This window comes from Copadichromis virginalis, linkage group LG1 (genome assembly GCF_057382275.1).
Source record: "Copadichromis virginalis isolate Kocher_CV1m ecotype Utaka linkage group LG1, C_Virginalis_male_GT1.1, whole genome shotgun sequence".
In the NCBI taxonomy this organism is placed as follows: Eukaryota; Metazoa; Chordata; class Actinopteri; order Cichliformes; family Cichlidae; genus Copadichromis; species Copadichromis virginalis.
Window position 1 is genome coordinate 20,931,923 of NC_140618.1, and position 14,992 is coordinate 20,946,914.

At 39.1% G+C, this 14,992-nt stretch overlaps 1 protein-coding gene across 3 annotated transcripts; it reads right to left on the reverse strand.

Moving 5' to 3' along the window:
* Positions 1-355: 355 nt before the first annotated feature.
* btbd10b (BTB (POZ) domain containing 10b) lies at positions 356-12,343 on the reverse strand. 3 transcript variants are annotated; one of them, XM_085454185.1, is made up of 9 exons: positions 12,269-12,343; positions 11,679-11,826; positions 7,726-7,922; positions 6,998-7,313; positions 6,753-6,855; positions 3,377-3,497; positions 2,284-2,481; positions 2,088-2,198; positions 356-1,441 (listed from the first exon to the last, which is right to left on the reverse strand). In XM_085454185.1, the coding sequence occupies exons 2-9, from the start codon at positions 11,777-11,779 to the stop codon at positions 1,110-1,112; spliced, it is 1,479 nt and encodes a 492-aa protein (XP_085310311.1). In that variant the 5' UTR covers positions 11,780-11,826; positions 12,269-12,343; the 3' UTR covers positions 356-1,109. The 3 variants fall into 3 exon arrangements, with proteins under 3 accessions (XP_085310311.1, XP_085310320.1, XP_085310305.1); XM_085454194.1 differs by lacking the exon at positions 12,269-12,343 and adding an exon at positions 12,190-12,262 and having other exon boundaries at positions 7,726-7,919; XM_085454179.1 differs by lacking the exon at positions 12,269-12,343 and adding an exon at positions 12,190-12,262.
* Positions 12,344-14,992: the final 2,649 nt, after the last annotated feature.

The window sequence follows — 14,992 nt, forward strand, 5'->3', positions numbered from 1 at the left end:
TACCAGTCTGTGGTATCACATTGAATCTAATTTGGAATTATCAGTGGTTTAATGTAATAATTACAAAAATTTATATTATTAATCTGAATTTATTTTTAGTGTTTCCGACCCAATTGTATAGAGCAGAAATGTTTCTTCTTAATGGTCATTAGCATTTAACCATATCTGGTCAGTCTTACCTCTGGAGGGCAACATCTCCTGGGTCCTGTTAGGCTTTTACAATAAGGCATGCAATATACATACCTGCCTATATCTATATAGATCTAGATCTATAGATAGATATACAGATAGATGCACGCACGCACGCACGCACACACACACACACACACACATATTTTTGTACTGTGTGTATATATATATATATATATTTTTTAAATGTTCATCTTTATTTCATGATTTTGTTTTATTTTTAAACAACAATTTCAAGCTTTGCACATAAAAGATTCTGACCACAACAGCCTGTGTTCTGCTTAATATCTTGGCTGCAGGAGGAGCAAAACATCACATATCAGATCCAGCCAATGACTACATATCCCATGACAAGAATCAAAGACATCTGAGAGGAGTTCAACTGGAGATCATGAGACTAAGTGGTGAGAACAGATTTTCTCCATGACCAGAAAGATGTAATCTCTCCTTAGCTAGTTGTGTATCCTTCCCCATCAAAGCCATTTAGCAGTTAGGCCACCCGAGAGAATCAAAATCTAAGATATCAGTGAAATAAAACCTGTGAAAAAACAGTGACACCACAAGAGTGCTCAGTCAAAACCATCAAATTAAGATACAATAATATTGTAAATAATAATGCTAATAATATTTTTTTACAGATTTTTTCCCACAAACAAAAATAGATTCCTTCCTTTGGTCAAGTAAAAAACAAAACAAAAACCCCAAAATGAAAACAATAGTGAAATGTTATTTTCACCAGTCTTATGTTCCTCGTGTTTTTTTTCCTACAGTCATCCAGGTTCTTGAGGCTCTAAGGCTGCAAAGGAGGTGTCAAGGCAATATGGTTATGGTGCCCCTAGCGCTCCATGCTGCAGCATGCTGGGAGTAGGACTAGAAGAGTAGGAGAGGGGCAGAGGCATTGAAAGAAGACCAACGTGTCCTCAGACAGCAGGTGAAGGTGCATCAGGATCAGGCTCATTGCTGTAGTTGTTGCTGTAGTGGTTCCCACTAGGTGGGTGATTAGGCAGGATATCCAGTTCATCCACTTGGGGGCCAGGGTGCATCACCACCAGCTGATCTTGGGGGATGTCAGCTGCTGCTGCTGCTAGGTTGGTGATCGACTTGGACTTTACGCACTGGAAATCAACATGGCGGCTTTTACCCTCCTCCTTTTCCCAGGACATGCGGATGAAGGGCCTCTGGACGTAGTTGTAAATGACCTCTGGACGACCTCCTGGTCTTTTCTTGACTTTCTCTTTATACGTAGGGTAACCTGTCAGAGAGACAACAACACTAGTGGCTAAGTTTATGCTAACTTTTGTTAACACAGAATACAAAAAAGCAAACACCAGAAGCGAGGGGCTCACCCTGAACGTGATGTGACTGACCATTTGTTTAAAAGGAATCAATGCATTACCAAGTGTTGGGCTCTAAATGACCTTATTCTAGTTTGATCGACTTCCCACTTTAGGCGTGTCTTTTCAGTCACAGCATACAAAAACATTCAGGTAGCAGCATGTCTATTGTCTACATCTGGTATGTGAACATAATACTGCACTCCAACTGCATATTAACTTGGGCAGATGTTAAACTGAGTGAACAAAGCAGTTTGGGTACAAAACCATTATATCATTTTATTAAATAAAATATATTTTGTCTCACGCCGACCACAGTTGATTCGTTTGATTCTGACTCTAATAACATCCAGATTGCAAAGAGGCATCTGCTGTTAGCTATTTTATGCATTAATTTGCTTGCTGCCAAACAAATCTGTAATTATAAATCTGCAGTATGCAGTGAGTCGTTATATTCTGTACTGTTCATATAGGTCAGACATCTCTCTCCCACTCATGAGAATGGAAAAAAAAAAAGAAAAAAAGAGAGGACATCAATATTTAATACTGAAAAATTCAGCTCACCTTCAATGCCCAGCCTTATTTTCTTCAGTCCCCGTTCTTTTAAAACTGATTTGGCAACGTCTCGGTTTTCGATATACTTGAAGAATCTGTACAGTTTTGTGCTGTAAATAACTACAAGGAGAAAACAAACAAGGTGGTTTATTGTGCGTCTGTGCTCCGAGATGTGTGCCTACGCTCTGAATTAGTGGGTACTCACTCTGTGAATACTCTTCCCCCATTTGTGGTGGATATTCTTCATCCCAGTCAACCACATCATCATCGGTAAGGACTACAATGTGACATTCCCTCTCTCCGCTCTGGGCGCTGGCCACCATCAGAGGCAGAACCATTTCCTCGAGGTAAAACTCAAATTGACGCCGAGCTCCATCATTGGACAGCTCATGCATCAGGGCACCTGTTAACAAAGAGTGAGACTTTAAATTCAAAATTTCCATCATAAGCATAAACTTTATAAAGTGCACAGAGGTAAGCAAGTAACTCCTGAAACAACTAAAAACAGGCCCTCTGCTCTACTGTCATGCAAGTAGCCTTTATCTTTCACCACAGAGCTATTTCAGAGGTGCCTTCATAAAAACTGAATTCCTAATTAAAATGCTTCGTTCAGATCAGGATACTACTTGTAGTTTTAAATTCAAACAAATAATTTACAGGTAAGCAAACAACCATTTCCTTGCCTCCATTCCAGCAAAGTACCGCTACAAAATCTTCAGTGCTAATGAAGAAAAGGTCTGTCCAGTCTCGCAACCATCAGTTTCAGGCACTATTGTGTTGCAGTGCACCGAAAAGCCTTAAAGAACCCACTCAAGATGACCGTGAATCAAATTTGTAGACATATTTACCCCAAAAAGTTGAGGAGGAAAGGAGACGAAATGTCATAGATGATATGCAACAAGTTGTGGCCCTGAACTCACTTTCACATGAATAAGGACTATATGGATTTGAGAAATTTTGTTTTTCTATTCATTATAGGCTAAAACTCTAAAAGAAAAAACAAACAAGAAAATAGTAATTAACCAGAATTACCTGCTGACTTAAAAAAAAATTATAATAAAACATCCTACGTTTTAGACACACGTACAGGGAAAATTGCTTGTTCTTAAAAGCTGTATTTTTCTTTAAAGCCAAAAATCTGAAATCCTCACAGGTTGGTGATTATGATCAATTAGCTGCAATCTTGTTAAGCCTTGCAAAGTGACGAGGCACTGAGCAGTCTCCCTGATCAATGATACTCAGCGCTGCTACTGTTAATGCAACACTAACAGCTTCAGTGTCCCAGAAGAAATACTCACTGAGGTCTCTGCATTTGATGGTGCTGTAGTCGAAAGAGATGCATAGATAGTCACACGCCTCACGCAACTCTGGGATAGAGATTCCATCAGGACAACGGATTATCCCAGATTTGTAGTAATCCTGCCAATTAGAGAGAAATCACAAAGAGGAAATCATTAAAAACACCATTTATCCATCAACTTAAATCATACAATTACAAACAAAATCAAAACCCTTTTGATAAAAATGAACCCGGTAACAGAATCTCAGTTTGCTTTCTAACAGCAGTTTCAGAGTTACACATGCTAAAGGAGACTTCCATTACTGAGCCTGTTGAACTGTTATGAGGTGGGTTTTTAGTAGGCCAAAGGTAACATGCAGTTTGGCAGGAAATTAGATGCAGCAGATAACACCATGCAAATGTCAAACTGTGAACTAGAAAGTGCATTTTCTGAAGAAACTGCAGTGTGAATGCTTGAATCTGAATGTATGCACTGAAATGAATTAATTGCTGAATTTTGAGTTAAAAATATTGAATGAGATTAAAAAAAAACAAAAAAAAAAACGAATTTAACCTGAAAACAAAGGTGCTGAACTGCTAAAAGCTGAAGGTTACACAGAAGAAGGAGTTGGAAAAAAACTGAAAATGTTTTAAATGTAAATTAGAAAACCCTAAGAAATGAGAAAAGAACATTTAGAGTCAGAAAACATCTGAATGAATATCAAAAGGTCATATTCTTTGAATCACTGAATGACTAAAATGTGATCCCTCCACTTTGATCCACACAGTTTAAAAAATTTAAATGCCTGAGCTTTGAAAGACACTGTGTTGGAAAGAGAACAATAATGGCGACAATTTGAGGGTAAAATGATGGCTGTAACACTGTGGACACAGCAGCAGTTGAAAGAGAAGTGTTTAAGATGAATCTTGGCAGAGTGGCAGGCAGAGCTCGTTAAGCAGGCAGGTGTGAGCCTGGTTGCTATAGTGACCGCACCCAATGGCTCCATACACACGTACACAGACATGCGCCTCACTTTTGCTGCTTAAAATGAACAGAAAAGTCAGGCCGAAACAAATCGCTCCCAAATGAAAAGTAAAAGTCGTATTGACAAAATTCTTTCACCGTGAGCGACAGCAATGTCTAGTCTACCTAATTCTCAGTTTTCATGCCTGTGGAGCTTATTATATGGACGTGGTGACAGTGTAAAGACACCATGCTCTTCTGATTTTCAAACGAACCTTCTGAGCCATTTTAACATTAGAGTCTATGGAAGAGTTGGAGGGAGGAGGCTGTGCATTGGTGACATTTATGAAAGAACCATAACACCTAGTACAATAGTAAACACATTGGATGAAAGAGGACAGCCATGGCTACGTTTTGAGGGTAAAATCATACCTGTAGAGCAAACGCTGCGGACACAGCAGCAGTTTTAAAAAAGATTTTAAGATTAATTTTGTTGCTCCTCTCACTCTAGCAGTTGAGCTGCCTCACTCTAGCCCCAACATTCCGTCCCATACACACCCATTATAAACTCTGAAACGGGTGAAAAAACATCATGAAACTTAAACTGGAACTGAAGAAAAAGTATAATAGATATTGAAAAGATAAATACAAGTTGAATAGTTGAATGTCTTGTCTTCGTTTTAAAGTTTGAATGGTGGCTCTATGTCAATGTATGTGGAAGTAGATACAGTTTAAAGAGGAGGAAGTTGAATGAGAATTTGAAGGGTCTCCCCATTGAAATACATTATAAATTTTTGTTGAAAAAAGTTGAATAAAATTAAAAATATAAATGTTAAAAATGAGAAAAATAGAAGCAATGTTGTCCAAAAGAATAGGAATCTAACGGTGTTTGAATGGTTTTTCTAAGTTGAACGGTTTTGAAGGAGTAGGCTTTCAAAAAACGTACGGAATAGATAATAATAAAATAGAATAATAATAATAAAGATTTGAATAACAATACTGTGAATGCTTTTCAAGCATTCACACTAATTAAAGCTCAGATTCAGATCAGTCAGATTTGCTTTGTCATTCCAGCCTCATATACACTTCAGATACCTGAATGGGCTGTAGCAGGTACGCACTGTGTTATAGTTGCAGCAGTGTTTTCTGCAGGGTTGGTTTCTGGTGCATTTTAGATGAATCAGACAACAAAAATGCAGCCTAATCTAATCGTACGTTTCTTAGAACTCACCAACTGCAGCTTTCTCAGTAAACTGCGTACTACTCACTCACCATATCGCAAAGTAAATTCAATTTTCCAACATATATCTACTTAAGAGTTTCAACATGAGCAATCAGTCGCTAATTAGATGTAATGTAGACAGTACAAAACAGCCCATGCTGAGTAATATTCTACCTGAATTATGGGTATTATATAATGTTTATTTATTTATTTTTTTTAATTTAAAACTAGTTTAAAACTAGTTTTATTTCAGCACCATCTGTATTATGATCTACTGTTTATATTACTGCTTGATAGTAAACCATAGGAACCAGTACACTACTCTAAATTTCAGGCATTATATGCATTTTTCAATAACACTGCTATACCAGTAAATTAAGTAATTTAAACATGACCCCATCCGTAATGGTCATGCGGATGGGGTGGGGGCTGTATTAATTCAACATCCTGATCATACAGCGCAAATAATTGAAAAAATTAAAAATTCACAAGTCAATATCAATGTAGAAAAAACAAAAACAAAAAAAATATTCAACACTAATAACTGCACATTTGTTTTGTGTCATCTCTGGCCGCATTGAACTTTGATAGACTTTCACAGCAGAGGCTCAGACAACTCCTCACACACACGGGGATCCAGGTAAGGAAAATATAGTGTGTCGCTCAAGGCTAACAGGTGTTATATGTCCCACAAAGATTGGAAGAACACATCCCAGTGGGAGTTTTATTCACAATTTCCTTCTACATTCTGCTGTGGAAGCATTAATGAGCAAATGCTGATATATTTAAAAATTGTGACATCAGAGATTGGTGTTACATCTTATACAAAAGCAATAAAGGCAGCCTGTTAAGAACTGACTTTATAGCCCTGTGTAAAATATTTAAGTTTGGTTAAAAGAGCAAGGAAGTAGATTTTTGTTGACTTGATTGTGTTATTTTATTTATTTATGATACATTTTCAGAGCTTTTTAAGCCTCCGTTGTGATTCGACAGTAAAGAGAAGATTAGAAAGACCAGGGGAAGTAGATGGCCTTAGGGCAGATTGTTTGGGTTGCCTACTCTACCCAGTGAGCTAAAATGATCCCACGATAGCTTAATATCTTTTAATAATAATGCGACACAGATAAAAATCATTCAGCATAAGTGTGTATCCAACATTTACCTCACAATTATTTATGCATACAAGGATTATGTAAAAGAGAAACTAACCAGAATTGCTCTGAAAACTGTTGAGCTAATCCCCTCAGCCACTTCGTACTCCCCTTTCTCGTTGGGCCGTGTGAAATTATGTTCTCTTCCAGATCCAAACATTCTGTGCAAAAGAAACTTTGATTTATTCCCCCAACTCACAGATCTATACTTATATGCGTGAATATTTAATTTTTATTTAAGTTTCAGTTGTTACAGCTATGATGACTAAAGACAAGGATAACGAGGATTAAAATATACTTTACCTGCCCAACATGGTATTGGGCTGTGCAGTGAAGATAGAAGGATCCACTACAAAGCGTGTGTTGTCAACAATCAGAGTGACTCTCTCTGAGGTCCGAATGTTTCGGTTTCCAACTGTGCCACCGGCTCCCCCTTCCTTAGGATTCTCATAGACAAAAACCATTTCTCCAGCTGCCAAGCTTTTGAAAGTGCCCTCGGTGCTGGACAAGCTACTGTTGCGACTGCTCACCACCCCACTGCTGCTGGAACCGCTGGGTGAGACTCTCTGAGGCCGCGGACTACTGGGCCTCGATGACGAGCCGCCATCTCGATCACGATCTAGACGGGCGGGCGGAATGAATCACCATGGAGAAATCATCTTTGGTTTTAATGTCCAAATCAAAGATCAAAATCCAGATAGAAAAAAAGTGCCTAGTTTGTAGTAACATTTTAGTTTGCAGCTAAGATTTGTAAAAGAATTTTGTATTTCTTTGCAATATACACATTGTATATATACACAAGGTCCCACTCATAACATTTGACATGTAGGCAGTCAAACTTCTCGGTCTTGGTCTAAACACAGGTGGATAAGCATTGCCTTGATCTGCTCACAGCCAAAAGCAGGAGACCTAAACCATGTCTGAGCTGCAAGTTGATAAATTTGGTCAGCTGTTTAACAGAGCTTGCCAAAAGCTGCAGAACTCCAACATGACACCCATATAAGCCGTCTATTCTTTCCACGCACACTCACCACTGTTGTGCTGGCGGGTGGGTGATGTGACGTTGCGAATGCAAGGGGTAAGCTGGCCTTCTCTCTCATGCGAGGAGTCCCTGGAGCGATCGCTGGAGCGGCGGCGGTCACGTGAGCGGTCACAGCCCCCGCTGGCACCATGTAAGCTCATCTTCCTATGTTCTTCCTTCACTTGAGACGTACGGGCTTGGCTGCTGCTTTTGAAACACAAAAGCATGTGTAATGCACCTCCTCCCTTTCTCAAGGCCAGAGGATATTGGTATTTCATAGTTTTATGACGCACAATGTGGAACACATTTCACTCAACATGGCTGTCACAGCTTTTGGCTTAGGTCATTTGCCCTACAAACAACTGTAGTAGTGCCAACAAGCTTCATAAAGACATTTAAAACTAACCACCAGACCAACCAGACCAACCAGATTCTACTTTAATAAAACAGTAACAAGCCGCACATTGTGTATTGCAGTCAAATATAGATACTATTACCTTTGATATTTAATTTGAAAGAAAATCAAATCAGAGTTTTGACATGCTTATTTTATGTTTATTTAGAAATTTCATTTCTAAATAAACAGTATGAGCAGTTATAAATAAAAGTAGATTAAAATTCAAATGGGAAAAAGACACAATAGAGCTAACCATTAATTTCTCAAAGACCAAATCTTCTTAGTGTTTAAAAAAAACAACAATCAGAGAAAGAATAAAATTCACAATTAGAAGCAGAGCTACAGGGTAAAAAAAAAAAAAAGGAAAGGGAAAAAGGAAAAAAAAAAAAGTTTTGTTTAACCTTTTAGCCATTCACAGATACATCCCAATCCTGGGGCTGAGCATACACTTGCAGAGCTTTCCTGCATACCAAAAATGTTGGCCTTCCAACAATGGAAAATCCCAAGGCCAGTGTTGAAAATGTTTTAAATTACTGTTTAAATATACTCAAGCTTGAGTTTCATTTTGCTCACCAAATTTCCAGAAATAACCAAGAAATTCATAGGCATGTATTAAGCTAGTTAATACCAAGTCACTGTCATAACTATATACCTAAAGTGCTACAGGAAACATGCCTTCAAAAGGTAGGAGACTAAATTATAAAGCAGATAAAGATAAGGCTGGCAGATGAGTTAACAAGAAAGTAAGGAAAGGCTACACAGAGCTCCATGTGGTCATCACGAACACGTTATACTTCAGTAAATATTCACTTAACATCTAGGGCTGCCACGATTTGTCGACTAGTCACGATTACGTTGACTATCAAAATCGTCGACGACTGATTTACTAGTCGACGCGTCGTTTGAAACTTTGTAAGATCACAAAAGACGCAGGAATAAGTGGCAGGATTTAAGAGTCTAATAACGGACTGAAACAGAAGATGGCAGCATTGCATGTACAAGGATGTCAGCTACCGTTAAACCCCGAAGAAGAAGAAGCAGCTGTGTCCCAGAATTCATAGCGCGGCCCAGCGCAGTTTCCAACAATGGCGGCAGCTAGTTAGTTTTAATGTTACTCTTATTATTCTTTCTGGGTCACAAAATAAACGTTTAACATATTTTCAGGCGAGAATGTAGCTGTGTAAACCTCAAATATCTGCTCAGTTTATCAGGACACCACATATTTTCAAAAGCGCTCCGACGTTTTCGGAGACATCTGTTACCCACTAGCTCGTTAGCGAGCTGGGGGCTAGGCTCACTAGCGCCGTGAGAACACCGGACTCCCCGCAAATCGTTTTCAAACCCACCGCCGTCTTTCGCTACTCAGGTTAAATATATATGAGTCACTTAGATAACTTAAAATGTTATTGTTTGGCTTTTTTTTTAGTATTTTATTTGTTCCTGAGTAAATCAGTTTGTCTGAGATTAAAGTTATAGTTTTTACACAGCTGAATAAACGTCAAGCAGACAGCTGATTATCAGAAGTGTGAGATGCTCCAGAATATACTCCAGTGTCCTGTTATATTTTAGATAGCAAGGAGTTTATTAAACTTCACCGAAACAATCTGCAAATTTCATTAAAATTTAATAAACTATCATCTTGTCTTTATTTTTAGTTAGCACAGACCTTAAACACTTAAAGCTGTAAGCTAATGATAGTTATATAAGAGCAGATGCTGCTGGTGCAATAAGCTGTAGTTTTACGTCTAATGGATGATGATCTGATTAGTCGACTAATCGCAAAAATAATCGGTGACTAGTCGACTATCAAAATAATCGTTTGTGGCAGCCCTATTAACATCCATCAATCCATCTTCATCCGGGGCCGGGACAGGGCAGCAGCCTAAGGAGAGAAGCCCAGACCTGGCAGGGAGAGGGAACTCATTCCCGACCCACCCGGAGTGGGCACTCCACCCTTTTCCGGCTGAGAACCATGGCCTCAGATTTGGAGGTGCTGATCCTCATTCCCGGTGCTTCACACTTGGCTGGGAACCGTTCCAGTGCGAGCTGGAGGCCTTCACCCGATGAAGCCAACAGAACCACATCATCCGCGAAAAGCAGAGACGAGATTCTGAGGCCACCGTAGTGAAAGCCCTCCGCCACTTGGCTGCGCCTAGAATTCCTGTCCATAAAAATTATGAACAGAATCGGTGACAAAGGGCAGCCCTGGCGGAGCCCATCACCCACCGGGAACGAGTCCGACTTATTGCCGGCAATGCGAACCAAGCTCTTGCAACGGTTGTATAGGGATCGAATGGCCCGTAGCAACGGGCCAGACACCCCATACTCCCGCAGAACCTCCCACAGGACACGATCGAATGCCTCCTCCAAGTCCACAAAACACATGTAGACTGGTTGGGCAAACTCCCATGCACCCTCAAGTATCCTTGAGAGGATAAAGAGCTGGTCCAGTGTTCCGCGACCAGGACAAAAACCGCATTGTTCCTCCTGTATCAGAGGTTCAACTAGCAGACAAACTCTCCTTTCCAGCACCCTGGCATAGACTTTCCCAGGGAGGCTGAGGAATGTGATCCCACTGTAGTTTGAACACACCCTCCGGTCCCCCTTCTTAAAGATGGGGACCACCACCCCGGTCTGCCAGTCCAGGGGTACTGCCCCTGATCTCCACGCAACATTGTAGAGGCGTGTCAACCAGGACAGCCCTACAACGTCCAGAGCCTTCAGGAATTTGGGGCGGACCTCATCAACGCCAGGGGCTCTGCCACCAAGGAGTTGTTTAACTGCCTCAGTGTCCTCGCCTCCGGAAATTGGCGGGTCATTCCCCTCATCCCCAGACTCTGCTTCCTCCTCGGAAGACGTGTCAGTGGGATTAAGGAGGTCCTCAAAGTATTCCTTCCACCGCCTGACAATTTTCTCAGTCGAAGTCAGCAGCGCTCCGCCAGCACTATACACAGTGCAGGTAGAGCACTAGAATCTCTTCGAGGCAGTCCAAAAGTCTTTTTTCATGGCCTCTCCGAACTCCTCCCACACCCGAGTTTTGCTTCAGCCACTGCCCGAGCCGCATTCCGCTTGGCCTGTCGATACCTGTCGGCTGTCTCCGGAGTCCCACAGGCTTACCAAGAGCGATAGATCTCCTTCTTCAGCCTGGTGGCTCCCCTCACCTCTGGTGTTATTCACTTAACATCACAGATAAATATGTGAAAGATAAGTGAAAAGTAAGTTTGAGCCTTTGGGCAATCTCAAACCCATGGGAAGTCAACTCCATCACATTTCCATATATTGAAAACGTTAAATACTGCCATAAACAGGCAATATTATTTGATTTTCAAAAATTTTCTCAGTGGACTAACACTTCTCTCCAGTATCACGCAATCATTGAGTTACAGGGAAAATGCTAGGCCAAATTTATATTCATAGGGGTTACGCCTATGAGTTAATACAAAGCAGGACGGATGCAAAAGATACACATAAGCAAACCGATACTTTCTCTTGTGATATCCCTAGAACAGGGCGTATGTGACTGTTGCTGTGAACTTTACAACTCCATATATTTTCACCTGGCTCACCTTGAATGCCTGCAGAGTTTGCGCGGTCGGCTCGCTGTTTTTCGTTCCCAGTTTTCTGTATCACTGGAGTTGCTGTCATATGACGGCAGACGAGCTGCCATCACCCGGACAGGGGGTAGCCCGGTCTGGATCTTTCACCGTTCATAATCTGTTCGACAAATGGCGAAATCAACAAGTCAGTTTAATTCCCTGGTCAGCCTCGTGTAAAATCCACAGGTAGCTGCTGTCGGTTAACAAAAAAGCTAGGTTGTGCAGCCAAGCTTGAGTTGAACAAAGATTGATTGTCAGGTTTATCGCTGTTATCAAATTAAACGTTGTCGACGTTGCTGTGAGACGACTTTGCTATTTTAGCATAGCTAGCTAGTTAGCTAACTAGCATTAGCAGTATTACCAGCGGTACGTTACAACAATATCAGAACAAACTTCCGAGACGCAGAATGGCTAGTAAACATGCTCCAAGAGTGTCCATAGACATGATTTGATACCGTGAGATACAGGAAAAAACAGCTACCTAGCTGGCTACGGTTTCCGCTGCAGTATAATCCCACTTGCTCGCCAGCTAACCAGTCATTTCCTTTCAAAACACTCACCCAGCTGACGTACGACGTGACGACCGTTAACGGCTCGACGTGCTGACGCACTTAAAACTACATTTCAAAGTCATTGCTACGCTCGCCGATCAAACGTGTCTCAAAAGTTAAAGAGTTGAAAAATTAAATGTACTACAGGTGACTGACCTGTTTTCAGTAGGTAATAGAAGAAGTTTTTCTTTTTCTTCAAAAAAGTCAAAAGAAAGATGACCGAGTCCCTCAAGTGTCGCGATATGTTGCATGTGCGATTGCTTTTTTTTTTTTAAAGTTTCCTTTATTCATGAAAAAAAATCCAAAATGTGAAGATACTAGTACCGATATTTGTAAGCCTATAAAAGACAAAATGAACCGTGGAGAAAAGGAAAGAAAAAGAAATATGAAATAAGGTACAAAATAAATAAATAAAAGTAAATAAATAAATATATGTTTTCATGTACATGTAACTCAGCTTATGTGGAGAACTGACAGCAGATATTGAAGAATGTAATTGCATTTATAATTAAAACACCCATTAACATGTGCATTAATTTATTATATAATAAATATAGCACTATTTTAGACTCTATAATCAGCAGTTCCCACTGATTAGCACTGAACTGATCTGTCTACTATGGAAGCTTATTTCTTCAACTAATGATTTTTTTCTATCCATAAGTCAAAATTTCAAGTTAGTATCTCGAAATTTTGAATTACATAATACAGAATTTTAACCTCCCCAGACTTGAAATTTTGAGATAATTACTTACTTTCAACTTTGCTCTGCCTGGCAGATTTTGTTTTTAATTATTTTTTATTTATTCAACTTTAGTGGTGGAAAGAAGCTTCCATATTCCATTGTGCACAGTTTGAGGTAAAACTGCAGAATATAACAAAAAAAATGATTAAAGATTAATTAAAACTAGGAGTAAACACAAAGTGTTGATAAATCTAACCAGGTATCAGTTCAGCCTACAGTTATGCTATGGTAACAAACAATGTTAAATAAATAACAAAATTAGGTTAAGTTGTAGGTAGTCTCATATCATAGTGGTGCTTTGTCCAATTAATTTAAAGGCCTCTAACTGGATGTGAAAAAAACACCGCACACTAGCAAATCTTTGCAGAAGACATTTTTATTTTAAAGTATTAATATATAGATAATAGTTATAGTAGTAGCAAAGTTGCTTATTCAAAGTAAATGCAGGGTCATAGCAAGGGTGCTTGTCAATTAGCCAGATCAACTCTTTAGGACATGACTGGAGGACAGAGCAACACAACAGCCGAACAGGATACATATCAGAGCTTATCTATGTCTTATCTATCAATCATAACATCTCTCTGCTTTGCCTTTATTCGACACAAGTCAAACAGCCTGTTATGATTTGCAAACAATATACACACACACACACACACACACACACACACACACACACACACACACACACACACACACAGTATACAAGGCTGGAAAAGTCTGAATATGATGATATGATGCAATGTGTGCAGCCATCAGTCAGTAAAATCACCTTAAAAAAAATTAAAGTGGGACTAGACATCAACTGAATTCTAATCTTTAGGACTGAAAATTGATGATCTTGTCTTATGACTTTTTATCAAGTATTTCTAGAATAATTTTCGTGTATGGCCACTCAAAACATCAATCAATTCTGTAATCTGACAGATATATTACAATTTTTTGCAAATTTTAAAGAACATTACTTAGTGTGAGTTATTCCTGCGCCAAGAATATGTTAAACATTGTGTAATGTATTGTATGTAAAGCCATGTATGTAATCTATGTAAAGTCAAGCTAGCGAACGCAATCCAGAAATTGCTGACACAAAAGGCATGTAGGTTGAGTTGTCGTATAGGTTACATCTCACAAAGTTACCCAGTAAAAGTGATCAATACCTGACAGTAAGAATGAAGTACAGCAGTTCAAAGAGAGATCAGAGAGGTTCTGCAGAGCACTTTAGAGAAATTTGTTGTAGAAAGTTAAAGCAGGGGTAAAAATCACCAGCAGAAAATCTGACTCAGTCCTCAGGAGATCATGTTAGTGACTATAAGAGGACTGACTGAAAAACATACAGTATAACTCCTGAAAGTCATTACATAAAGGCATACATATGATGCGCATGTAAGAAGCACACACAAGAAATGTAAGACTAGCCATCTTATTGGTCCTTTACAATATGCAGTAAACAACATTTGTAAATAGTGATGTGTATGGTGTGGAGAGTAGGAGGACATTTTAAAACCTTTTCTTCCCCAGACGGCCTGAGATATTGACTGTAGTACTTGTAATCCTACTGATATGACATTAAAACAGAATGGAAAAAAAGGGAAAAAAAGAGGGAAAACATTTATCAGACAAGAAAAAAATAAAAAATAAAATAGAATTAAAAATAAAATAAAAAACACAATAAAAGCATAAATAAATCAATAAATAATCTGACAAAATTTTAAAATAAGTTAAGAACAATAAGAAAAAAACATCTAAAATAACTCTTGGAAAAATAGTCAGATTCTTCAGTAATGCATGGGGATTTTGTTTCATAAGATATACTGAACATTAAATCACTTGAATTTGCATATTTTGTATAACTTTTTTAAATTTTTGATCCAAAAACATCATATTGAAAAATATTTTTTATAGTTCTTGCTTTTCCATGTAGTGGTTTAGAGCTGGCCACAATAATTCCCTTCAACTTTTCCTGGAGCCAGTCTTGCCTTTCTCCTACTTGT

Coding starts and splice junctions, on each gene's coding strand:
- btbd10b (XM_085454185.1), bottom strand. CDS start 11,779: ATGGCAGCTCGTCTGCCGTCATATGACAGCAACTCCAGTGATACAGAA. Junction 2,482..3,376: donor CATCAAATGCAGAGACCTCA/GTGAGTATTTCT, acceptor CTTTGTTAACAG/GTGCCCTGATGCATGAGCTG. Junction 1,442..2,087: donor AATAAGGCTGGGCATTGAAG/GTGAGCTGAATT, acceptor TCTCTCTGACAG/GTTACCCTACGTATAAAGAG.